The 25,557-nt window shown below is 45.1% G+C and overlaps 1 protein-coding gene across 3 annotated transcripts in view; it reads right to left on the bottom strand.

Moving 5' to 3' along the window:
- The window catches only part of LOC307206182 (uncharacterized protein), a 164,543-nt gene extending 139,400 nt beyond the window's left edge, over window positions 1–25,143 (bottom strand). The window contains exons 1-3 of one of the 3 annotated variants that reach the window (XM_079959023.1): window positions 21,070–21,391; window positions 19,649–20,238; window positions 15,958–16,097 (exon numbers count right to left, since the gene is read on the bottom strand). In XM_079959023.1, coding sequence (XP_079815149.1) covers window positions 15,958–16,097; window positions 19,649–20,000 — 492 coding nt within the window. In that variant the 5' untranslated portion in view covers window positions 20,001–20,238; window positions 21,070–21,391. Of the gene's footprint in view, window positions 1–15,957; window positions 16,098–19,648; window positions 20,239–21,069; window positions 21,392–24,837 lie in introns of those variants that run through there. The other 2 variants (XR_013834303.1, XM_079959025.1) reach the window with 2 other exon arrangements.
- Between the last annotated feature and the right edge of the window lie 414 nt (window positions 25,144–25,557).

Here is a 25,557-nt window from a genome sequence, read left to right as displayed (position 1 = left end):
TGACTAAGTTAGGCCCATTCATTTTGACAGGTCTACTTGAAGCAAAGCATAGTTGAGTGTCACTCTCTGTGTTCACCTCCATATATTTGTCAATTAAGCGAATTATTACAAAGGCATAGTAAGTGTGTGCGGATCTAACAGTTCCATAACCTAGAATCATAGAATCATAGAGTTGGAAGAGACCACAAGGGCCATCGAGTCCAACCCCCTGCCCAGCAGGAAACACCATCAGAGCACTCCTGACATATGGTTGTCAAGCCTCTGCTTAAAGACCTCCAAAGAAGGAGACTCCACCACACTCCTTGGCAGCAAATTCCACTGTCGAACAGCTCTTACTGTCAGGAAGTTCTTCCTAATGTTTAGGTGGAATCTTCTTTCTTGTAGTTTGGATCCATTGCTCCATGTCCGCTTCTCTGGAGCAGCAGAAAACAACCTTTCTCCCTCCTCTATGTGACATCCTTTTATATATATTGAACATGGCTATCATATCACCCCTTAACCTCCTCTTCTCCAGGCTAAACATGCCCAGCTCCCTTAGCCGTTCCTCATAAGGCATCGTTTCCAGGCCTTTGACCATTTTGGTTGCCCTCCTCTGGACACGTTCCAGTTTGTCAGTGTCCTTCTTGAACTGTGGTGCCCAGAACTGGACACAGTACTCCAGGTGAGGTCTGACCAGAGCAGAATACAGTGGCACTATTACTTCCCTTGATCTAGATGCTATACTCCTATTGATGCAGCCCAGAATTGCATTGGCTTTTTTAGCTGCCGTGTCACACTGTTGGCTCATGTCAAGTTTGTGGTCAACCAAGACTCCTAGATCCTTTTCACATGTACTGCTCTCAAGCCAGGTGTCACCCATCTTGTATTTGTGCCTCTCATTTTTTTTGCCCAAGTGCAATACTTTACATTTCTCCCTGTTAAAATTTGTCTTGTTTGTTTTGGCCCAGTTCTCTAATCTGTCAAGGTCGTTTTGAAGTGTGATCCTGTCCTCTGGGGTGTTAGCCACCCCTCCCAGTTTGGTGTCATCTGCAAATTTGATCAGGATGCCCTTGAGTTCATCATCCAAGTCGTTGATAAAGATGTTGAATAAGACTGGGCCCAAGACAGAACCCTGTGGCACCCTACTAGTCACTCTTCTCCAGGATGAAGAGGAACCATTGATGAGCAGCCTTTGGGTTCGGTCAGTCAGCCAGTTACAAATCCACTGAGTGGTAGCATAGTCAAGACCGCATTTTACCAGCTTCTTTACAAGAATATCATGGGGCACCTTGTCAAATGCCTTGCTGAAATCAAGGTAGGCTACATCCACTGCGTTCCCTTCATCTACCAGGCTTGTAATTCTGTCAAAAAACGAGATCAGGTTAGTCTGACATGACTTATTTTTCAGAAATCCATGCTGACTATTGGTGATCACAGTATTCCTTTCTAGGTGCTCACAGACTGTTTGCTTAATGATCCGCTCCAGAATCTTCCCTGGTATTGATGTCAGACTGACTGGCCGGTAATTATTTGGGTCCTCTCTTTTCCCCTTTTTGAAAATAGGGACAACATTTGCCCTCCTCCAGTCTGCCGGGACTTCGCCTGTTCTCCAGGAATTCTCAAAGATGACTGCCAGTGGTTCTGAGATCACATCTGCCACTTCTTTTAATACTCTTGGATGCAGTTCATCTGGCCCTGGAGACTTGAATACATCTCAACTAGCCAAGTATTCTTGTACTATCTCCTTAGTTATTCTGGGCTGTGTTTCCTCTGCTGAATCATTTGCTCCAAATTCTTCAGGTCGGGCATTGTTTTCTTTATCGGAGAAGACTGAGGCAAAGAAGGCATTGAGGAGTTCAGCCCTTTCTGTGTCCCGTTTGCATTTCACCATCTTCTCCTCTGAGTGACCCCACTGTTTCTTTGTTCTTCCTTTTGCTATGAACATACCCATAAAAGCCTTTTTTGTTGCTTTTAACCTCTCTAGCAAGCCTGAGTTCATTCTGTGCTTTAGCTTTTCTGACTTTGTGTCTACACGTGCTGGCTATTTGTTTGAACTCCTCTTTGGTGGTTTCCCCCCTTTTCCATTTTTTGTACACATCCTTTTTTAATCTTAACTCAGTTAAAAGTTCTTTAGATAGCCACCCTGGCTTCTTTAGGCACCTTCCATGTTTCCGTCTCATTGGTATTGCCTGAAGTTGTGCTTTTACTATCTCCCTCTTAACAAACTCCCAGCCATCATGAACTCCCTTTCCCTTTAATATTACTGTCCATGGGATCTCACCCAGCACTTCCCTAAGTTTTATGAAGTCGGCTTTCTTAAAGTCAAGAAATTGAGTCCTAGTATGCTTGGCTGCTCCTTTCCGCTGTATAGTAAACTTCAGAAGAGCATGATCACTCGCGCCTAATGATCCTTCCACTTCTACCCCACTAACCAGGTCATCAACATTGGTTAGGACCAGATCTAAAATGGCTGTTCCTCTTGTTGCTTCTCCCACTTTCTGGACAATGAAGTTGTCTGCAAGGCCAGTGAGGAATCTGTTTGACCTTATGCTCTTGGCTGAGTTTGACATCCAGCAAATATCCGGGTAATTGAAGTCCCCCATTACTACTATCTCCCTTCCTTTTGCATGCTTGGCCATCTGTTCCAGGAAGGCATCATCTATGTCCTCCGTTTGGCTTGGGGATCTATAGTAAACTCCCACAATGAGGTCCCTGTTATTCACCTCTCCCTTAATTTTGACCCAAATGCTCTCACTTTGGCTTTGAGGTTCTAAATCTTGGATCTCTTCACAGGTATACACATCCCTGACATATAACGCCACTCCTCCTCCTTTCTTGTCTGGTCTGTTTCTCTGAAATAGATTGTAACCCTCCATTTTTACATTCCAGTCGTGGGACTTATCCCACCAGGTTTCAGTGATGCCTATTATGTCATATTTAGTTTGCTGTACCAAGAGCTCAAGCTCATCTTGTTTATTACCCATGCTTTGCGCATTAGTGTACAGACATTGAAGTCCATTAATCATTCCCCCGTGTCTCTTATTTAAGGATTTTTTCCTCCCACCACTAGGTCTGCGTGCTGTTTGCTCCATTTGGTCTATGACATTTGGACGATCATGTTCATCAATTGATAGACTCCTACCTTCAGGAGCACTGTCTTCCTGTCCTGACCCATGATATCTGTATTCATCTGTTGCACAGGCGTCTGGCTCATGCCAGCTTTAAGGTGCTGAACAAAACATTGGAGTTGTGTGGGGGAGATGAAAAACATTAAAAGTTGTGATAATTACTTAGACTGCAATATCTGCAAGGAGGTTAAAAGCAGGGCTTGCCCAGTAGCAAGAGAAAGCCAGAGAGAAACAAAAAAACAACTGGAGTTGGTTCATGCTGATGTAACTGGTCCTTTTCCACCAAGTGTCTCCCGTAACAAGTATTGTTTGATCCTAGTGATCCTATTCTAGATTTGGCTGGGTCTCTCCATTAAAGCAAAAATCTGATGTTGCCCAAACTTTGAAGTTCTGGGTAAGAAGGATAGAAAGGCAACTTGGCCAAAAGGTGTGCTCTATTCAGACAGACAGGGGAGGAGAATTTATGGCAAGCTCCCTAAGAAACTGGTTGCGATTCCAAGTGATTAAACATAGGCTTACCAATGTGGCGACTCCTCAGGAGAATGGAGTAGCAGAGCGTAGGGGAGGTGTCTTGCAGACACAAATGAAAGCATTGTTGGCAGATGTAAATCTTCCAATTAAATACTGGGCTGAGAGTATTAAGACAGTGAAATATATTGGAAATTGTTTGTGGTCAAGGGTACTGGATGACATACCCTATAAGATTCTCTATAACAGAAGTCCCAGTTTGCAACATTTGAGAATCTTTGGGACAAAGGCATGGGTTGACATACCTGTAAAAAAACCAAAAACCAAAGAAAAGGTGGGAAAAGGGCACAGCAGTTGCTAGTTCTTGGGTATGAAAGCAGTACGAAAGCCTACAGGTTTGAAGATGATAAAAATCTTTTGAGTTATAGTCGTTCAGCCAGCTTTAATGAGCAAAGAAATTGGCCCAAGATACATGCTAACCTGCTGCCAGAAAAAGTTTTACTGCCAAGCGTAACTGATAAGGCCGTTGAAAGAAAGCTAAGAATTGGCAGCTCTCCCAGAGAAATTGAAAGGTAGGAGGTAAAAACTGAGCATTTTTCTCCAGCTGCTAGCATGGAGCGGGGGGGGGGGAGAAAGTGCAACAGGGACAGGAGGAGGTAAATCTCCAGAGTCAATCCACCCCAAAAGCAGTCCTGAATGTAGCCCAGGGGGTGAGATTAATGAACCAAGGAGGTCTGAAAGAAGTAATAAAGGCCAACCTCCAGCCCGTTATGGATTCCCAGCCACCACCATAAACCAGGTTTGTGTAACTGAGCCAGAAAACTTTGAAGAAGTGCAAGAGTTACCTACTCTAGAGAAAGAGGTGTGGTTAAAGGCAATGCAGACAGAGTATAACTCTCTGCTAAATAACAATATGTTTGTACCTACTGAGGAGATTTCACCCCTCCTATATCCAAGAATCTGCTGATGTTCTCTGCTGATTCTCCAGAGAGGAGGGGGCAGTTTTTGCTCTCTACTTATTCCGCTCCAGCCTCACATCAAAGTGTCAGAGAGAGAGACTGAGTGTTAGAGAGAGATCGTGTGTATAGATAAGGTTGCTGCTAAGAGCAGCTGCAGACACTCAGTGCAGTTCAGCATTCATTTTCGTTTAGACCTCATTTAGCTCTGTACATAGTTGTGTATTATAGTTGTAGATAGAATAAAGAAGATATTCTACAGAGCTGCTCTCCAAGTCGTTTATGCTCTGCTGTACTCTGCTATACTCTGCTGTGCAATGACTGTCTTCTTGTGGAAGTGAATCTGGTGCTCACAACTCTAAGCTGTGAGTCCACAGCACTTTGACCTGTTCCTGTGCAGAAGATGGTCTCTGGAAGTGCTACCCAGCTCGCCTAGCCCAGTTGGGGCTGAAGTGGATGAATCCAGTTGGTGACACTGGCTCAAGGGCGATGCTGACACCTACAGAATTGCCTGAAGGTAAAAAGCCCATAAGTGTAAGTGGGTTTTTAAAGTGAAAAAGCTGGCTGATGGTAGTTGTCAGAGGAAAGCCAGGCTGGTTGCAAGGGGCTTTACAAAAAGGAAAATGATACATTATAGAATCATAGAATCATAGAATCATAGAGTTGGAAGAGACCACAAGGGCCATCGAGTCCAACCCCCTGCCAAGCAGGAAACACCATCAGAGCACTCCTGACATATGGTTGTCAAGCCTCTGCTTAAAGACCTCCAAAGAAGGAGACTCCACCACACTCCTTGGCAGCAAATTCCACTGTCGAACAATTATGATGAAGTGTTTGCCCCAAGAGCAAAGGCTGAAACAGTAAAATCAGTTTTAGCAATGGCAAGTCTGAGGGGGTTAAAAGTTAATCATTTTGATGTTGCCTCAGCATATCTAAATGCTCCTATTGATGCCGAGGTGTATTTACAGCAAATACCAGGTTATGAGCTGGAAAAAGACAGCATGGTGTTAAAGCTGCAAAGGCACTATATGGTTTACACCAAAGTGCATGTCTATGGCATGAATGCATAGACACAACTTTGAAAAAGATGGGATTCAAACAAAGCCTGGCTGATTCCTGTTTATATTCAGCAATGGTGCAAGGAAGCATTTGTTATTTACTTTTGTATGTTGATGATATCTGTCTAAAAACAACTGCACAAAAGCAAGTGTCTTGGTTTATAAACAGCCTAAGTAACAAATACAAACTGAAGTATTTGGGAGAGATTCAGAATTACTTAGGAGTAGAGGTTCAGAGAAATGAAGAGGGCGTCTACTCTCTGAGTCAGAAGGAAAAAATCGAAAAGTTACTGAAGACATATGGAATGGAGAGGGCAAGTGAGGTTGACACTCCCATAACTACCAGTACAAAAAGGAACCAGGAAGAACTTCCGGTCGGCGCCAGCGCTTAATGGCGGTCCGAGCCTCGAGCTCCGAGGCAGGACTGCTCCGTTAGTTCGGGTCTTACCCGCTACGGCAAGCGGGGGACCCCTAAAATCACAGGCGCGGAGCCTGTGAACAAAGGAGATTCGGTGGGCACCCTTTGCGCCCCCCGGTACTGTGAGGGAGCCTTTTTAAAGGCTTCTGAGCGGCATCGGGGTAAGCGCGGTGCTGAGAGTCGTCACCCAGCTAGCGGAGTGAAGCCGCGTCGCCATGAGCGGAGAGCGCCGATTCCTTCCTGCAATTGGAATTTGACCACAACACCCGTGAGTAAGATTGGAAAAGTAACGGGACTTTAAAAAAAAAAAAAAATTGGCTGAAAACGGGAAAGACAAAAATTAAGGAAGTCTGCCTCCCCGGAACTGCAGAAGGAATAAAGCAACGAAAATCAAGCTGCACTTAAAGGGAACCTTTCTAATTTTTTTAAGCTGTCAAACTGACATCGGACTTAAAACCTCCCCCCAGATTGGCAGGAGAAGGGGGGAAGGGATTGGAACGTTGTTAATCTGCTGGAAAATTAATGGAAAATTAAGACCTTCCATTGCCAAATCCCCTGGGGTCGGGCTGCCCAAACAAGACACCGGGACGTGGACTGTCAAACTTTGAGAAGTGGGGACTTGTTTGCAAAAAAGTTATCGGACCTTGGATGTACTTTGCTGCATTTTGGCCACATAGAAAAATAGAGACATTACAATTTGGACATTGGAAATTTTTGGCTACTGTTATACTTCCTTGCTTCTTTGTTTTTTTTCTATCTCTGCCATTTGGATACAATTGAATGCTCCCTCTAGAGGGCTCTATTTGAAACTGTTGCACTTGAAAAAGTAACAGTGGGATTTTCCACTTGGGAATCAACTCTGTGAAAACGACCTTGAGGATATGAGTGCCCCTACAGAAGAGATAGTAACAAGGCAGAAAGCAAAACAATCTCACAAGAAAAGGGCCTCTATATCAGGAACTGCAGCTGTGCAGGAAAAAACACCAGCTTCTATGGATCCTATGACTCAGGCTCTACTTAAAATAAATCAATCCCTGGAAGCATTGACAAAACTTTCGACAGAGAATTCTAAAAAATTAACAGAGTTGACAACAAGGTTGGATGTGAATACGGCTAGTGTTGCATTGAACACAGATTCTATAAATAGATTAATTCAGGAAAGTTCAGAAACACGAAAGATTGCAGAAAGTGCAAAAATAACGGCTGAAGAGACAAGGGAAAAATTTGGGCCTATTATTAAAAAAGTGAATGAGCATGATGCAGCCCTCTCCTTACTGGAACTTCAACGTAAAGAGAAGAATTTAAAATTTAGATTGGTGCCTGAAGGGGAAGGGGACAACCTTGTGAAATTTCTCACAGAGAACATCATAACTTTTTGGCAGGAGGAATGGGAGGAAGATGAGGAACTTGAGATAATATCAGCCTTTCGACTGGGTAGAAGGCAGGATAAAAAACCAAGGGACTGCCTAATTACATTGAGATCAAAAGAAGAAAGAGATAGAATATTGAATTTGCATTATCAAAAGGCATTGGTGATCCAAAATTGTCAGATACAGATTTTTAAGGACATTCCTAAATACATTTTAGAGGTGAGAACATATTACAAGAGTTTAGTAGACCTGCTGAAGAAAAACACTATACCATTCAGATGGGAGTTTCCACAAGGATTGTCCTTTAACTTCAATGGAAGGAAGATTAAAATAAAAACAATTCAGGACAAAGAACTATTTCTAGAGAAGTATCTGGAGGATCTGCAGAAAGGAACCGTGGAGGAGAGGGAACCACCCGATATAGCAAATTTGTCATTTGGACTTTCACTACCACCATCGGAGGAAGAGCAGAAGCTTGGAGCAGTTGGAGGAACAGCTACCTAAATACAAAATGTCTCTGCAACTCCTTAGTTGGAACTGTAATGGTTTGAACCTTCCTCGGAAAAGAAGACAGGTTTTTCACATTTTGAAGAAAGAACAATTAGACATAATATGTTTGCAAGAAACCCATATTGCCAGGATACACAGGAAATTATTAATAAATAAGAGACTCGGTCAAGAATTCATCTCATCAGACAAAGTAAAGAAAAGAGGTGTGGTGATCTATGCAAAGGAAAAGTTGGCTCCAAAATTAATATTTAAAGATGAACAAGGAAGATACCTGGCAATTGAAATACAAATTCAAGGAGAAAAGATATTAATTGTGGGAGTTTATGCCCCAAATGAAGGGAAGGCTGAATTTTTTAGGAAGTTGCATGAGACATTAGTTGACTTTTTAGATTATAAAATCCTAATGATGGGAGATATGAATGGAGTTGTCTCAACAAACATGGACAAAGCACAGAGACAAGTGATTTCGAAAGAAGGGAGACTACCAAGGACCTTTTTTGAAATGACTGAAACAATGGACTTGATTGACATTTGGAGAACAAAGAATCCTTTAGAGAGAGAGGGAACTTTCTTCTCAGAAGCAAAAATGACATGGACAAGAATAGACCAAATTTGGATTTCTAGTAGTCTGGCGTCAAGAACAAAAAAAGTAGAAATCTGCCCAAAAACGTGCTCCGACCATAATGCGGTCAAGATGGAGATGAAACTAACAACAACTGGTTCCTTTAGATGGAGAATGAATGACACCCTATTCAAGGACGAAGAGATCCATAAGAAGGCCCTTAAAACATTAAAAGATTACTTTGAGATCAACAGGAAAACAGATGTGGAAAAAAGAATAATTTGGGACGCAAGCAAAGCCGTGATGCGAGGTTTCCTAATTCAACAAAATTCTATTAAGAGGAAGCAACAAAATGAAAAGAAGGAAAAAATTTTAGAAAAAATAAAAGAAGGAGAGAAGAAGTTGAGGTCCAAACCAAAGTCTCATGAGATTTTGAGAGAAATAAAGTTTCATCAGATGCAATACATGGAATTCATGAACCAACAAATAGAATGGAAGATAAAGCAAATGAGACAAAAAACTTTTGAATCAGCGGATAAATGTGGGAAACTTCTGTCATGGCAATTGAAAAAAAGGCAGAAAATGAATACGGTAACAAGTTTAGAAATGGATGGAAAGATTATCCACAAACCCAACGAGATCAACAATTGTTTTCAAAGCTTTTTTAAGAAATTGTATGCACAAGGGCCAACCAACGAGCAAGAAATAGAAGAATTCATCAGAAAATACGGTTTACCAAAAATCTCAGAACAAAGTAAAAGGATCTTAAACGAGGAAATAACAGAACAAGAAATAGAGGGTGCCATTCAAAATATGAAATTGGGAAAATCACCAGGACCAGATGGCCTGACGGCCAAATACTACAAAATGCTGAAAGAATGGCTGATACAACCATTGAAGGAAGTTTGCAATGAAATTTTGAAGGGGAAAAAGGCACCTGAATCGTGGAAAGAGGCTTTCATCTCACTTATACCGAAAACAGAGACTGAGAAGAACCAGGTTAAAAACTACCGCCCTATATCTTTACTCAATGTGGATTACAAAATTTTTGCAGACATTTTGGCAAAAAGATTGAAAAGAGTGTTGGCAGAAGAGATTCATAAGGACCAAACAGGCTTTCTCCCAGGTAGACATATGTCAGACAATGTGAGGAACATTATAGACATTTTGGAGCTGCTGGACGTTGACATTAATAGGAAAGCAGTTTTGATTTTTGTGGACGCGGAGAAAGCCTTTGACAACATTTGTTGGACTTTTATGAAAAAGAATCTTCAAGGGATGGGGGTAGGACAAGGTTTTGAAAACGGTATAGGTGCAATATACTCTCAACAAAAGGCCAAATTAATTGTAAACAATGTGGTAACAGAAGAAATACCTATAGAAAAAGGTACACGACAGGGCTGCCCAATATCCCCTTTGCTTTTTATATCGGTCCTGGAGGTTTTGTTAAATATGATTAGAAAGGACCAGTTGGTTAAAGGAGTCCAGGTCGGAGTTAGACATTATAAATTAAGAGCATTTGCAGATGACCTAGTATTGACATTGCAACAGCCAGACACTAGTACTAAAAGAGTATTAGAACTAATTGAAACATTTGGTCGAGTAGCAGGTTTTAAATTGAATAGACAAAAAACGAAAGTGTTGGAAAAAAAATTTAACAATGGAAGAAAGAGAGAGTTTTCAGAATGAAACAGGTTTGGAAATTACAAAAAGGGTAAAATACCTGGGGGTAAACTTAACATCCAAGAATGTGAACTTATTTAAGGATAATTATGAAAAATGTTGGTCAGAAGTTAAAAAGGATCTGGAAATATGGTCAAGGCTGAAACTTTCCTTGTTAGGCCGAATTGCTACTATTAAGATGAATGTATTGCCTAGAATGCTGTTTTTATTCCAGACGTTGCAGATTGTGGACAAGATGGACTGTTTCAAGAAGTGGCAGAAAGATATATCAAAATTTGTCTGGCAGGGCAAAAAGCCCAGAATTAAATTTAAGATTTTAACTGATGCAAAGGATAGAGGGGGGTTTGCCCTGCCGGACTTAAGACTTTATTATGAATCAGCAGCTTTCTGCTGGTTGAAACACTGGCTACTTCTTGAGAATACTGACATTTTGGATCTGGAAGGGTATGACAATAGTTTTGGTTGGCATGCATATTTATGGTATGACAAGGTAAAGGTGTACAAAAGTTTTAAAAACCATATTGTAAGGAAAGCATTGTACAACGTTTGGATTAGATACAAAGATTTGTTGGAAAGTAAAACCCCTAGGTGGGTGTCACCAATGGAAGCTAGGGAAGTAAAAAAGCTTAATATGGATTCTAAATGGCCAAAATATCATGAGATCATAGAATACGATGGTGAAAGGGTGAAACTTCAGAGTTATGAGAAACTAAAACCTAAGGTTCGAGATTGGTTGCATTACTATCAGATAAATGAGACGTTTAAACAGGACAGGAAAATAGGATTTCAGAAAGAGAAGTCAAAATTAGAAATAGAATTGTTGGAACCCAATACTAAGAATTTATCAAGAATGTATAACTTGCTGTTAAAATGGAATACACAGGATGAAACGGTAAAATCAGCTATGATCAAATGGGCACAAGATATAGGTCATGATATCATGTTTGCTGACTGGGAACAATTATGGACCACCGGTATTAAATTTACTGCATGTAATGCTTTAAAAGAAAATATTATGAAAATGATTTACCGGTGGTACATGACCCCAGTCAAGCTAGCAAAGATTTATCATTTGCCTAATAATAAGTGTTGGAAATGTAATGAGACTGAAGGCACTTTCTACCACCTTTGGTGGACCTGCCCAAAGGTTAAAGCTTTCTGGGAAATGATCTATAATGAAATTAAGAAGGTCCTTAAGTGGACTTTTCCTAAGAAACCAGAGGCTTTCCTTTTGGGTATGGTGGGCCAAGTGGTGTTAAGAAAGGATAGGACTTTCTTTATGTATGCCACTACAGCAGCAAGAATTCTACTGGCAAAGTATTGGAAGACGCAAGAATTACCTACTCTGGAAGAATGGCAAACAAAGGTGATTGATTTTATGGGACTGGCCGAGATGACGGGCAGAATCCGGGACCAGGGGAAAGAGACAGTGGAAGAGGACTGGAAGAATTTCAAAATATATCTTAAAAATAATTGTAAAATTGAGGAATGTTAAGATGTCAGGGGGTAAGAAGTAAAGAATTGCAGCAGTAAACAAAAAAACTTAAGAAATATTTACGAAAAGGAATTAAGACAATGGACTTAAGGGTTGCTAAAGAATTATTAAACAAGGATGCAGGGATGGGGAGGTATGGGGAAGTCAAAGAAAAAAGGTTATGAACCGATGAGTATGAAGTTATATTGTGTTATATTGCTGTTTATTATCTGTGTGGAAAATTAATAAAAATTATTTAAAAAAAAAAAACAAAAAGGAACCAGGAGGGCAAAAATGTGAGAATGCACAGCGTTTCATTCTCTGTTAGGTTCTCTGTTATATTTAAGTTGTTGGACAAGACCCGACATAACATTGGCAGTGCACATGTTAAGCCAAAGAAGTGCAGACCTGGCTCAGAGAGATTGGGTAGCACTTAAAAGAATCCTAAGGTATCTGAAAGGGACGCAGGTGGCGCTGTGGGTTAAAGCCTCAGCGCCTAGGGCTTGCCGATCGAAAGGTCGGCGGTTCGAATCCCTGCGGCGGGGTGCGCTCCCACTGCTCGGTCCCAGCGCCTGCCAACCTAGCAGTTCGAAAGCACCTCCGGGTGCAAGTAGATAAATAGGGACCGCTTACCAGCGGGAAGGTAAACGGCGTTTCCGTGTGCGGCTCTGGCTCTGGCTCTGGCTCTGGCCAGAGCAGCGATGTCACGCTGGCCACGTGACCCGGAAGTGTCTCCGGACAGCGCTGGCCCCTGGCCTCTTAAGTTAGATGGGCGCACAACCCCAGAGTCTGTCAAGACTGGCCCGTACGGGCAGGGGTACCTTTACCTTTACCTTAAGGTATCTGAAAGGCACAAAAGATTACAAACTGGTGCTGGATACAGGATATGATCAGCAAGTGTATGCATACGCTGGTGCCAGCTGGGGGGATAGAGAAAATGGAAAGTCTACCACTGGCTATGCCATATATATTGGAAATGCCCTGGTTCAGTGGAAATCCCAGAAACAAACATTTGTTGCCACAAGTACTTGTGAAGCAGAGTACTCAGCCATAAGCGAATGTGCGTCACAAGTAGAGTGGTTTGCTTGCCTAACAAAAGAGCTTGGAATACCTTCTGAAATGCCAATCTCTGTGCTCAGTGACAACATGGCTGCACAACAGCTTGCTAACCAACAGAACTTTAAGAGCAAGAGCAAACATATTGCTATAAGATACAGAAATGTGAAAAATGCTTTGGAAAGAAATGTGTTCAAGGTACAGCACTGTAACACAAAATGTAATGTGGCAGATTTGTATACAAAATGTTTGGATGCTCCTAAATTTTGAGACTGAAGAGAATTATTAGGTCTCAAGCCTTTGACTTAAGGAGGAGTGTTGGGATTCACAGGATGCTGTGCAAGTAAGTCTGCAGGCTTCAGTTTGCAACAGGCTGATGTGAAGGAATGTGTTTCCCAAACCCAAAACTTACTGTGAAGGCAGTTTGAAAACTGCACCAAAATCCCTATTTTTCCTTAGCTAAAATCCATTAACTTGAGCTCTGAGTCAATGTATAAACAAAAACCCGGCTGTGCTCGAAGCTGTCTCCTTTATCAGTCCGTGGCGGCAATGAGTGACCTTGCCAAGTTCCAGTAGAGCAGGGATGATGCGTGTGTGCCTTATCTTATGTGCTGACCACAAAAGACGCACAGACCCAATCTGGGAACAGCGCCAGAGCGTGTACCCGGAGATGATGACCTATTCCTCCCAGATAAAAGTAGGAAGAGGAAGATCCTTTTATGGTCAGAAGTACAGGAAGGAACACCCTTTTATGGTTAAGAATACCAGAGCAAGAACATATGTGATGTCAACCTGCGTACATAGGCTGATGTGGTTGGAAGGTTGGAAAAGAGTGCCTGGAGGATATATATACTGCATGAAACTTGTCATTTCTTTGGACTTGCTGTGGACTTGATCACGCAAGTACCTTCTGCTATCTGGAGAGCAGAATAAACTCTTTCTTCTTTGAATCAACCTCGGTGTCATTTGGCTTCCTTCCTCCTGTCCCGGAGCAACGCAGACCCAATCAGTGAGCTCCAATAAGGCTACAGATCCAATACTCTCTGTGGAAGTGCTGGGTCAGAATGACGCAGCAGTAATGTGATTGGCTGTCACCGGTTTAAAAGGGAAGCCTGTCCAATAGTGGTGGAGTGGTGTAGATGCAGGTACTCTGTCTGATTAGATGAACTGCTTCTGTAGATATTTGTATATATATTGAGCTCACAATAATAAATACTGCACTAAAGAACCTGGGACTCTGAGCATTCTGCTAAAAGCGCCGCGAGGAATTCGCCACAAGGACTTACCTTGTTGTGTCCAGGCTTGGATGTCTTCTGCTGGGAATAAAATGAAGAAAAGTGTCATGTTTCTTGTTTAGAGAACAGTTGCCATCTATCTGCCACTTGTCTTCTCTAAAAAAAAACCCACAAGCCTAGAAATAGACTTCTTGCAAAAATCATTTGGAGTAAAATCTATTGCAATCAATTCTTCTTCTTTTTTAAAGTAAAACTCCAAAGAAGATTCAGTAAATCCTCTGGACTGGGAGACACACCATTCATTTAAAGCACTTTGTTTCCTGCCATGAACAAACAGAATCTAGGCATTGTGGCTATTACTATTATTTATTAAATTTCTGTACTGCCCTTCATCCGAAGATCACAGGGCGGTTTACAATATAAAAACTCAAAAATACATTCTTCTTCCGGTCTACAGATCCTGCACTGGTCGCCTTCTCTGCTTCCCCAAATTTGCCAGGTCCTCTTTTCAAGCCCCCCAGACTGGCGGCCACCACTCCTTCTTACCAGGGGAAAGTCGTCTCTTGCATCTGCAAATAGGACCTTCCTCCAAGCTGGGCTCCCAATAGTTCAGGCCTAGGCAAACACGGCCCTCCAGCTGTTTGGGGACTCCAATGCCCATCACCCCTGACCTGCAGGTCCTGTTAGCTAGGGATGATGGGAGCTGTAGTCCCAAAACAGCTGGAGGGCCGGGTTTGCCTTTGCCTGTGATAGTTCATGGCAGTTCCCCTCAACTTGAACCCTTCTACATGCTCCCACCAGCCCCAGGCAGCATATGGTCCAAAACATTTAGAGGGCACCAGGTTGGGGAATCCTGGTTCACGCTGCGCAACATCAGACCAGGGTGGATAAAAATCAATGACCCCTTTTTTAAAAAAAATAGATTTTTTTGATTTAAATCACATTTTTAAAAAAAATTAAATTGGATTTCTAAAATAAAATGCTTTTGGAGGAAAAATCTTTCGAAATATATTTTTCTTTTTAAGTTGCATTATAGTCCAACGGCTATTCACTGGGAAGTAAGGATTTATTTTAAGTTTTTCATATATGCTAAAATTCATTCTAAGAATTTTTTTAAAAAAAATGTTTAACCACATCAGTTAACAAACATGGATATATATGCTATAATGTTATTGTTTTAGTTAAATAAATTGTTTAAATTCTTATTAAGGAAATGATTATTTTTCTCCTTCCAATAAGGTACAGCAGAAAAGTTGTCCAAATATACAGTGGTACCTCAGGTTAAGAACTTAATTCGTTCCGGAGGTCCGTTCTTAACCTGAAACTGTTCTTAACCCGAAGCACCACTGTATCGGTTGGTTGCTTGAGAGCAATCAGGAAATATGGCTCAAGAGTCTGTTTTCCAACTTTCTTCTTAGTGATCAAAACCTTTAGAATGCAGAGCGCCTCTATTCCGTGTCTTGCTCATTCACGGGCAGAATCTGAGAGTGAGCAGCCCTTCAACCTTCCCCAGCAGAGTAATTTCTTGGCGCCCAGTCTGCACCTCCCCTCTCTGCGCGGAAACCTACTGCGCAAGGAAGGCTTGGGTAATGGGGGACCCCACTCCTCCCCGCTTTCCTCAGGCAAGGTGTCCTGGCACCGCCTTGCCTCCTCCAACCCCTGCATCTCCTCTCCTTCCTCCGCTGAGGAAGTGCTGCTTCCCACGATCTTTGGGGGCTCTCTATAATCCACCCAGCTTTTCCCCTCTCGCCCCTGAGCCGATGGCAGTTCTTAACCCGAGGTACTATTTCTGGGTTAGCGGAGTCTGTAACCTGAAGCGTATGTAACCTGAAGCATCTGTACACAGTTAACTTATTATACCCCACAATAATTTCATAATTATCTGTCTATGCATTCCTAACAGTATAACCAAATCAGTAGTAAAAACTACTCTGGAAATTTATTATTCCCAAAATGAAACCTTCATCTGGTTGTAAATATTAAGATTATACAAGCAAGAATGTAAAAATATGCTTTAAATCGATTTGATTTCAATCAAATCCACCCTGCATCACACACACCTGGGGAGGTGGCTGGAGGTGTTGGAGGATGGTGTCCAAAATTTCCCTTTCATCCATCATCTCCAAAGCTTCTCTGATTGTTCTTCCTCCCAGCATTTTCTTACCCATCCACAGGAACTCGAAGTTTTCATCAGAGAGTTCTTCAGAATGAGAGAGGTGTGAGTAAATGAGGCGGATGAGAGGGAAAGGTACCGTATTTTTCCATGTATAACACGCCCCCATGTATAAGACACCCCCTATTTCTGGGCACTCAAAATTTAGAAAACGGGGGCACATTGCCAAGACTTGTTAAGCTTTTTTGGGGAGGGGTTGCCCAGAGTGGTTGAGCTTTTTTTTCCGGGGGCAGCCATTAATCAAATTGCACAATTGCACGCATCAACCACCAAGTCACCTATCGTCTGCCAGTCGGACAACAGCCCTTTCCACAGCAAAGAAATCATAGCTGGGAATCTCCTCCTGGCTGCTACAACCAAGCGCCCGTCTGTGGCATTCGTACAGAGCACCCGGTTGTCTCACGGATTATTGACCCGTACACCACTAATCTGCTGCCACCAACCAGGTCCTCCCTGGTAAAATCACTTCAGTCTCAGTCAGCTTTTCAATTACCAATAAAGAAGAGTGTATTTTATTTCAGAGATAAAACAAAACTTTTGCCGCATTCCAAACGGTGTTCCTCTTTACTTTCTTAGTCTTATGTTCCTCTCTCTATCTCTGCTACCTCCCCACACTCAAGGACCAACTGCCCTAACTGTCTCTCTATTACCAACTGCCTTTCCCAACCAGCCAACCCATGAAATCCAACCAACTACCCACCCACAACTCCCAACGAACTCCTCTCAGAACTCTTCCCAGAACTAGTTTTATAGACCCACTGACTCCATCCCCCTGGGTCCTGTCTGTGCAACCTATTTAACTATTTCCCCTCCAGCACTCTCTCATATATGTTAACGTCACACCGTCCCCCCTCAGCACTCCCCCTGTAGAAGAGGAGCCCCAATTTGTCACTTGATTTGGGGGGTAAAAAAACCTTGTCTTATACACGAGAAAAGACGGCAAGTTCTTTCTCAGGGGGCTTCTTGCCTGTTGCAATGAGCGGGTGTATGCCATATCTGAACAGGGATCATAGAACTGTAGCATCTGAAGGGACCTGCGGGGTCACCTAGTCCAACCCCCAGCAATGCAGAACAGGGACAGCCACCCGGAAGTCCCTGCTCCATGTTACACGCCTCTTAACAAGGAGGGGTGGGGTGGGGGGGACTTGCACCCAGACATCAAGGAAACCAAGAGAGACCCCAACCTTGTATCATAATAATAATAATTTATTATTTATACTCCGCCCATCTGGCTGAGTTTCCCCAGCCACTCTGGGCAGCTCCCAATCAAGTATTAAAAACAATACAGCGTCAAATGTTAAAAACTTCCTTAAACAGGGCTGCCTTCAGATGTCTTTTAAAGATAGGATAGCTACTTATTTCCTTCACATCTGAAGGGAGGGCGTTCCACAGGGTGGGCGCCACTACCGAGAAGGCCCTCTGTCTGGTTCCCTGTAACCTTACTTCTTGCAATGAGGGAACCGCCAGAAGGTCCTCGGTGCTGGATCTCAGTGTCTGGGCTGAACGATGGGGGTGGAGATGCTCCTTCAGGTATACAGGACCGAGGCCATTTGGGGCTTTCAAGGTCAGCACCAACACTTTGAATTGTGCTCGGAAACGTACTGGGAGCCAATGCAGATCTCTCAGAACCGGTTTCATGTGGTGCCGGTGGCCGCTCCCAGTCATCAGTCTAGCTGCCGCATCCTGGATTAATTGCAGTTTCCGGGTCACATTCAAAGGTAGCCCCACGTAGAGCGTGTTGCAGTAGTCCAAGCGGGAGATAACTAGAGCATGCACCACTCTAGTGAGACAGTCCGCAGGCAGGTAGGGTCTCAGCCTGCATACCAGGTGGAGCTGGTAGACAGCTGCCCTGGACACAGAATTAACCTGCGCCTCCATGGACAGCTGTGAGTCCAAAGAGACTCCCAGGCTGCGCACCTGGTCCTTCAGGGGCACAGTTACCCCATTCAGCACCAGGAAATCCCCCACACCCGCCAGCCCCCTGTCCCCCCAAAACAGGACTTCTGTCTTGTCAGGATTCAACCTCAATCTCTTAGCCACCATCCATCCTCCAACCGCCTCCAGGCACTCACACAGGACCTTCACCGCCTTCACTGGTTCTGCATACTGATGAACACTCAGCCCAAACCCCCTGATGATCTGTCCCAGTGGCTTCATATAGATATTAAAAAGCATGGGGGAGAGGACGGAACCCTGAGGCACCCCACAAGTGAGAGCCCAGGGGTCTGAACACTCATCCCCCAACACCACTTTCTGGACACGGCCCAGGAGAAAGGAGCGGTACCACCATATAACAGTGCCCCCAGCTCCCAGCCCCTCTAGACGGTCCAGAAGGATGTTATGGTTGATAGTGTCAAAGGCCGCTGAGAGATCCAGCAGAACTAGGAAACAGCTCTCACCTTTGTCCCTAGCTCGCTGGAGATCATCGACCAGTGCGACCAAGGCAGTTTCAGTCCCATGGTGAGGCCTGAATCCCTATCCAAATGGTTTGCATCCTCCAGGCGTGCTTGGAGTTGTTCGGCAACCACCCGCTCAATCACCTTGCCCAAGAATGGTAAATTTGAGACTGGGCGATAGTTGGCCAAACTGGCTGGGTCTAAAGATTTTTTTTTTAAGAAGCAGTTTAATGACCGCCTTTTTCTGCGGGTCTGGGAAGGCTCCCTCACAGAGAGAAGCATTCACCACCCCACAGAGCCCATCGCCCAGCCCTTCCTGGCTCGCTTTTATCAGCCAGGATGGGCAAGGATCAAGGAGACAGGTGGTTGGTTTCACTTGTCCAAGCAGCCTGTCCACATCCTCGGAGGTAACAGATTGGAATTGATCCCATGTAACAGGACTAGACAGAACTCTAGCACTCTCCCGCCCTGGCCCTGCTCCCATGATGGAGTCTACCTCCTTCTGAATCTGAGCGACTTTATCTGCAAAAAAAACTTTGCAAAAGCATTGCAGGAGATATTGGGGTCCCTACCAGGCCCCGGTGCAGGTGGTTCCGATAGATTGCGAACCACCTGAAAAAGTCTCCTGCTGCTGTTTTCTGCAGATGCAATGGAGGCAGCGAAGAAGGCCCTCTTTGCCGTCGCCATTGCCACTTGGTAGGCGCGACGTTGAGCTCTAGCCCGTGTCCGGTCTGATTCAGAGTGAGTTTTCCGCCACCAGCGCTCTAGCCGTCTCAACGATTGTTTCATCGCCCTCAGCTCTGGGGAAAACCATGGAGCTGTCCGGGCTCCATGCAATTGGAGAGGGCACTTCGGAGCCAGACAGTCAATAGCCCTGGTTAACTCCGCATTCCAAGGGGCCACCAGGGAATCAGCTGAGAGGCCATCAACGGGATAAAACATCCCCTGCCACTCTCTGGAAACCAGTTGGATCCATTAAGTAGCGGGGGCGGACCATCCGAAACGGTCCCACCTCCCTGCAGAGGGGAAGGGTCGCGGAGAAGTCCAGTTGCACCAGGAAGTGATCTGACCATAGCACTTCTTTTGTTTCGCTTTTAGTGTCAGATCACCAACATCTGTAGAGGTAAACACCAAGTCTAAGGCCAAGGGGAACCCAAGAGGGATCTGGTTCTGCCTACTCACCTGGGAACGCTGGCCCAGAGTCCTCGAGGCTCTTCTTTTTTGAGGGCCGCTGCTGGCTTGGGTCTTGCTTGCTGGTCCGGGGCTGCGCCAGCCCTGGCAAGACTAGGGGTCTGGCCTCTGCCGGTCTGGCCTCTGCTGCTGATGGTGTAGGCTTTGCCAATGCCGGCAGTAGGGCAGGGGCCTCGTCCTCATATGAGGGGTAGATCTTGTTTTTGCGTGCAACTTTATTTTTCCTCCTGCCCTCTGTGGCTGATGTTGAAGGCTTCGCCAATGCCGGCAGTAGGGCAGGGGCCTCATCCTCGTATGAGGGGTAGATCTTGTTTTTCTTTTTTCTTTTTAGAATGAAAGCCATCCTGCAAGATGCAAAAAGATTAGGAATTATTGGGAAATGATATATAATGAATTGAAAAAAACTGTTTAAAAAGACTTTTGTTAAGAAACCAGAAGCATTCCTTCTAGGAATTTTAGACCAAGATGTAAAAAAAGAAAATTGGAAATTATTTATGTATGCAACAACAGCGGCAAGAATTTTATTAGCACAAACTTGGAAGACAGAAGAAATACCAACAAAAGAACAATGGCAAGGGAAACTTATGTGTCAGAGCTGCCCGAGGTCCCAGCTCACAAAGGACCAACGCCAGTTCTTGTTATATACAAAAGTCTTTATTGAAGATCAGTTTCGATTTCAAAGCCGCGGCGCGCAGCTCTACTTCTTGGAGTCTAGACCGCTGAAGCTCCGTCTGAATCTCCTCCCCCCAAACACCAGTTTAAGACTCTAGCCTTGCTCCACCTCTTCCTTTGCTCTTTCCTCCTCTGGGTCCGCCTGTCCACTGGGGTCTTGCCCTTTCTAGACTCTTCTGACGCTGAGTCCCCTGAGTCTTCCCCCTGCCTCCGGCGGGCTTTAGGACCCGGTTCCCAATTCAGGTCTTCTGCTGTCCCGCGTGCCTGTACATTTGAACTTGGCGCGCGCGCCCAGCCGGCAACCTTCCTCCTGACCGTTACACTGCTCCTGTCACTGCTTCCCCCTTCGGGGGGGCCAGCTGGATCTGACTTCCCCTCCGTTCCCTCACTCAGCGATGGAGGCGTGGTCAGCCCTGACTCATCTTCTCTCCCTACTGGAGGAGACGCTGGCCCTGATACATGGGACTCCTCCCCCCCCCGCTACGCTCTGGTGGGGAAACTGGTCCTGATCTCCAGCTGCTGCTTTGGGAGTCCCTGCTGGCCCCTTGCTTCTGGTGCGTCCCTCCTGGGACCCTCCTTGCCCTGGCCATCGGCGCCCCCTTCTGGGAATCTTCTGAATCGCTGGAGAGGCTCATGGAATCTCTCGGGCCACTGTCATACTCCCCTACGCTGCCCTCAGATTCTTCCCCTTCGCTCTCCGTTTCCTCTCTCCCCTGTGCCTCTGCTCCTGAGCCCCTGACATTATGGAATATGCAGAATCGGCAAAACTAACAGAAAAATTACATGAAAAGGACAACAAAGACTTTAAAAGAGAATGGGAACCATTTACAACATATATGAAGAGGCAACCTAAAGAAATGGACTCATTGGCAGGGTTTGAGTGAACAATCACAACTGTCTACAACAAAAAATAAGACTATATGTATTGAGGAAATTTTGGGAAAACATCAAATACGCAAGGTGAACAATAGGGAAATAAAACAAAATGTGAGTACGAGGGAAGTCCAGGGGAGGAGGGTCGAAATATGAAATATTGTTAAAGATATATTGTTAGAAGTAGAATCCATGGAAAAATCAATAAAAAATTAGAATCTCTAGATAAGAAAGTGTGATTTTTAGGTAATCTATTAAGACTGGAATATGATATTCCAGTTCTGATTGCTGGAAATTTAGCAATTCGGAAATATTATCCTGGATATTGACAGAATCTGGGAATGATTCAAAGTATTTGGTATTGTATTTTTATTTGTAAACATTGAAATGAGGAAGTCTTTTTACTCAGAGTGAGAAGGATGACCAAATATTTGACAGACCTGGAAATAGCAAGCGATCCAAGGAGGGAGGAAGTGGATACCGCGGAAGAATATTGTAAAATTTGTGGAGGAAAATGATCTGACATGATCTACTATTCCAGCCTGGTTATCTCTTCCTAATTCTGGGTGCTGTGTTTTATTATCTTCAATATCTCTTGTGAAAAGGTCTTTTAATGTACGGTCAGTAAAAGCCTGGGTGTAAGGCCTGCCTTTTGTGTGAATAGTTTTGTTTTCGTTTTCTCATTATGGGTGGATCCCAGGACAGGCTGAAGGTCTGCCCTGAAACCTTGCTGGAAGGATCTCCCCTTGGTGGGCCACTTTACAGAAGTCGACTCCTGCAGGCGGCTTGTCTTGTGTGCGGGTGGAGGCGTGCTGCCTGCAGAAGTTGACACTGGGACTAGCTACCTGGAAAACCTCTGTGCCTGAGGACGCCACAACTCCTGTAGCCTTTTCAGGCTTTGCCCTCAGGTGGGAAGAGCATTGCACCCGGGAGAGGGAAAGGGGAGTCAAACAGGAACTCAAGGGATAATTTCAGAGAAAGAGCTTTATTTCTATCATCCGGGCTTGGTAGAAGGAGCTAGTGTGATAACTTCACAAACAAGCACAAGTTCACAGCCATTTGCACAGAGCATATATTCCCCTCCAGTTCCCTCCCCCTTCTCCCCCTCCTCAGGAGTCCTGCCTCATGAGTTTCCCTTAGCATGAACAGAAAGCTCCTGTCCTGGGACTCTTGGGACTCTTGGGACTCTTGGCACCCTTCCCAGGAAAGAGGGATGAGAAGCCAAGGGGGTTGAGAAGCCTTGCATTCAGCGTGTCCAAGATGTGTTGCAACTGGATGAGATAAGACTCAGTTCCCAGACCTGCTTATTCCTGGCATTGACAGAGCCTATTCATTAGCTTTTTGAAGCCTTCTTGTACTGATAAAAAATAACCTTTTGCTTATGCAGCAGCATCTTGTGAGAAAGCAGAGAAGAGCAGAGAAAAGCTGTTGAGAGAAAGGGGAAATTTGGTTTTGAGGCCTGGGGTGACTTTGGGCCTAGGGGGGTCACCTGTCCTCACCTCTTTCACTCCCTGGCTTCTCCCCCCCCCCCCGGAGAAAGGGGAAGGCATGGACAACAGACAGTCGCTTCAGGACACCGATCCGCTTTCAAGAAGCCGGCGCATGGGAAGAGCCACACCCCATCAGCTGCGAGCAGTACCTGTTCCGCCTCCAAATAATCATTTGGGCTTCTGTGTATATTCCCACATTGTACTTTCAGTTAGTTGGAAAGGGGAGGGCGGTTCTCCAGCAGATGCAGGAGTGAAACGCCATCCCTTTTGTTGTGTTGAAAACAACAACTCATCTGTGGGAGCCTCAGCTTCTGATCCTAAGGATGAGGCTAATGCTTCTGGTCCTATCCCTGAGGTTCTTTTATAGGTACTGAAGATTGACTGGATATTCTGTTTATTGGTTTGGCAATGCTGTGTGTCATTTAGAATGTGGTTGAACAACTCACACCGCTCATGTGATGGCTCTCTGGGAAGTCAGTCCAAATCACAGCGTGCACCGCATCCCAGAGAAAAAGGGTACGTGAGCCTTAAAAACCCTTTTGGATCTCTATCCCAACAGAACAGCTGCATTATTTCTCTGGGAAGGTTTTAGTTTAGGTTTTAGGATCCCAGTTGCTTTGCCCCCCAATTCAGGTGACCCACCAAATCAGAAATCAGTTGGAGAGATGCCCGAAGTGGCACGCAAGAAAATACTTAAAGAAATTAATGCAGGGAGGGTAGCCGGTCCCTTTTCCGTCCCTCCCATAGAGGGTTTGCATATATCCCCATTAGGCATCATCCCCCCCAAAAGGCACCCAGTGAGTTTCGCATGATTCACAACCTATCCTACCCAAAGGGAGGGTCCGTCAATGATGCGATACCTCAGGAACTTTGCTCTGTGAGGTATGCCTCCTTTGACCAAGCAGTTAAACTTATTCGCAAATTTGGAAAAGGTTTGTTGCTGGCGAAATGTGATATAGAGTCTGCTTTCTGACTCCTGCCAGTCCACCCAGAAGATTTCCGGTGGCTGGGTTTTAAATTTGACGGGGCATACTTTGTAGACACGGGACGCGGGTGGCACTGTGGGTAAAACCTCAGCGCCTAGGACTTGCCGATCGTATGGTCAGCGGTTCGAATCCCCACGGCGGGGTGAGCTCCCATCGTTCGGTCCCAGCTCCTGCCCACCTAGCAGTTCGAAAGCACTCTTAAGTGCAAGTAGATAAATAGGTACCACTTTATAGTGGGAAGGTAAACGGCGTTTCCGTGTGCTGTGCTGGTGCTGGCTCGCAAGAGCAGCTTCGTCATGCTGGCCACATGACCTGGAAGTGTCTCCGGACAGCGCTGGCCCCCGGCCTCTTAAGCGAGATGGGCGCGCAACCCCAGAGTTGGACATGACTGGCCCGTATGGGCAGGGGTACCTTTACCTTTACTGACTTTGTAGACAAAGCAATGCCTATGGGTTGCTCAGTGGCCTGTGCAGCCTTTGAGGCATTTAGTACCTTTTGGGACTGGGTCCTTCGTTTTAGAACAGGCTGAGGGTGTGTCAAACTACATGGACGACTTTATTCTCGTAGCTGATAGTAGGCATAAGTGGTCGGCCCTTCTGGAAGCCTTCACATCTTTAGCAGGATAGCTGGGAGTACCTTTGGCTGCAGATAAAATGAAGGGCCCAGCTACAACTATGGTTTACCTAGGCATTGAGTTGGATACAGTTGCCCAAACCTCAAAACTTCCTAGTGAAAAATTGGTTGCGCTTAGGGACCTCATTCAGCAACCTCTCCCTCTAAGAAAAGTTACGCTCAGGCAGATTCAGCCGTTGTTAGGCCATTTGAACTTTGCTTGCCGAGTGGTTTCCCCAGGCCGCCCATTTTGCGGCCGCCTCGCGAGGTTGTCAGCAGGCTTGCGGTCACCCCATCACAGGGTTCGCCTATCTAAAGAGGTAAAATCCGATCTGGAAGTCTGGCTGAAGTTCTTGGAAAGGTATAATGGTGAAGAAGCAACCGTTGGAACGCAAAGGCAACGCGGCCAGTACCAAATGCAAAGGGGTAGCGACAAAGACGTGTCCTTTTAAGCCTCCCTCCTTTTGCTCCACCAAGCCCCCCACAAACGTAAAAGGTGCCCCACCACCCTGCGAATGCGGCTAGAAATAAGAACCCCCAGCCAAACCTGATCCGTCGGGTGAACTGTGCGCTTCCAAGTAAAAGGACTAAACGGCGATGGGCTGGCGCTGAACGTGCAAACCGCGTTCCACAAAGCTCCACTGCAGAGAAGCCACCCAGAGAGAAGGGAACACCCGGTCGATGGGGTTTTCCAGCACGGTTTCAGCCCTGCTGTTCCGGAGCTAAATGGCTCTGGCTGCCGAAGCGGCTGCCTGAAACACGGGCGGGCTTGAGGCAGGCAATCCGATGGGAGGCACAACACCGATGTGCGGGTAAATCCAAGTGAAAATCGATCACCAAAGGAATTGAGATACACAGCCTAAAGAAAAGGTAAGCAAGAGACAAAACAACCTTAATACAAACCAAAGCGGGATGGCTGGTGAGGTAAAAAGAGGGCGAGCCCCGGCCGCGCCGGCCCTAAATAGGGCAGGCTACGCCCCCCAGCCACCCAACTGGCTGGCTGGGTTGACGACGTGGCTGGGATTCCCTCAGTCTCACGGGGGCCGGATCCAGCCCCCTCGCACACGGAGTGGGCGTGAAGCCCGCAACCCCAACTCCTCACCAGGTTCAGAAGTGGCTTTGTTGTGTTGAAAACAACAACTCTCATCTGTGGGAGCCTCAGCTTCTGATCCTAAGGATGAGGCTAATGCTTCTGGTCCTATCCCTGAAGTTCTTTTATAGGTACTGAAGATTGACTGGATATTCTGTTTATTGGTTTGGTAATGCT

The sequence above is a fragment of the Podarcis cretensis genome (genome assembly GCF_951804945.1).
Source record: "Podarcis cretensis genome assembly, chromosome: 17".
NCBI classification, from domain to species: Eukaryota; Metazoa; Chordata; class Lepidosauria; order Squamata; family Lacertidae; genus Podarcis; species Podarcis cretensis.
The sequence above is the reverse complement of the archived record's forward strand: the minus strand, read 5'-3'. Positions and strand labels throughout refer to the sequence as shown.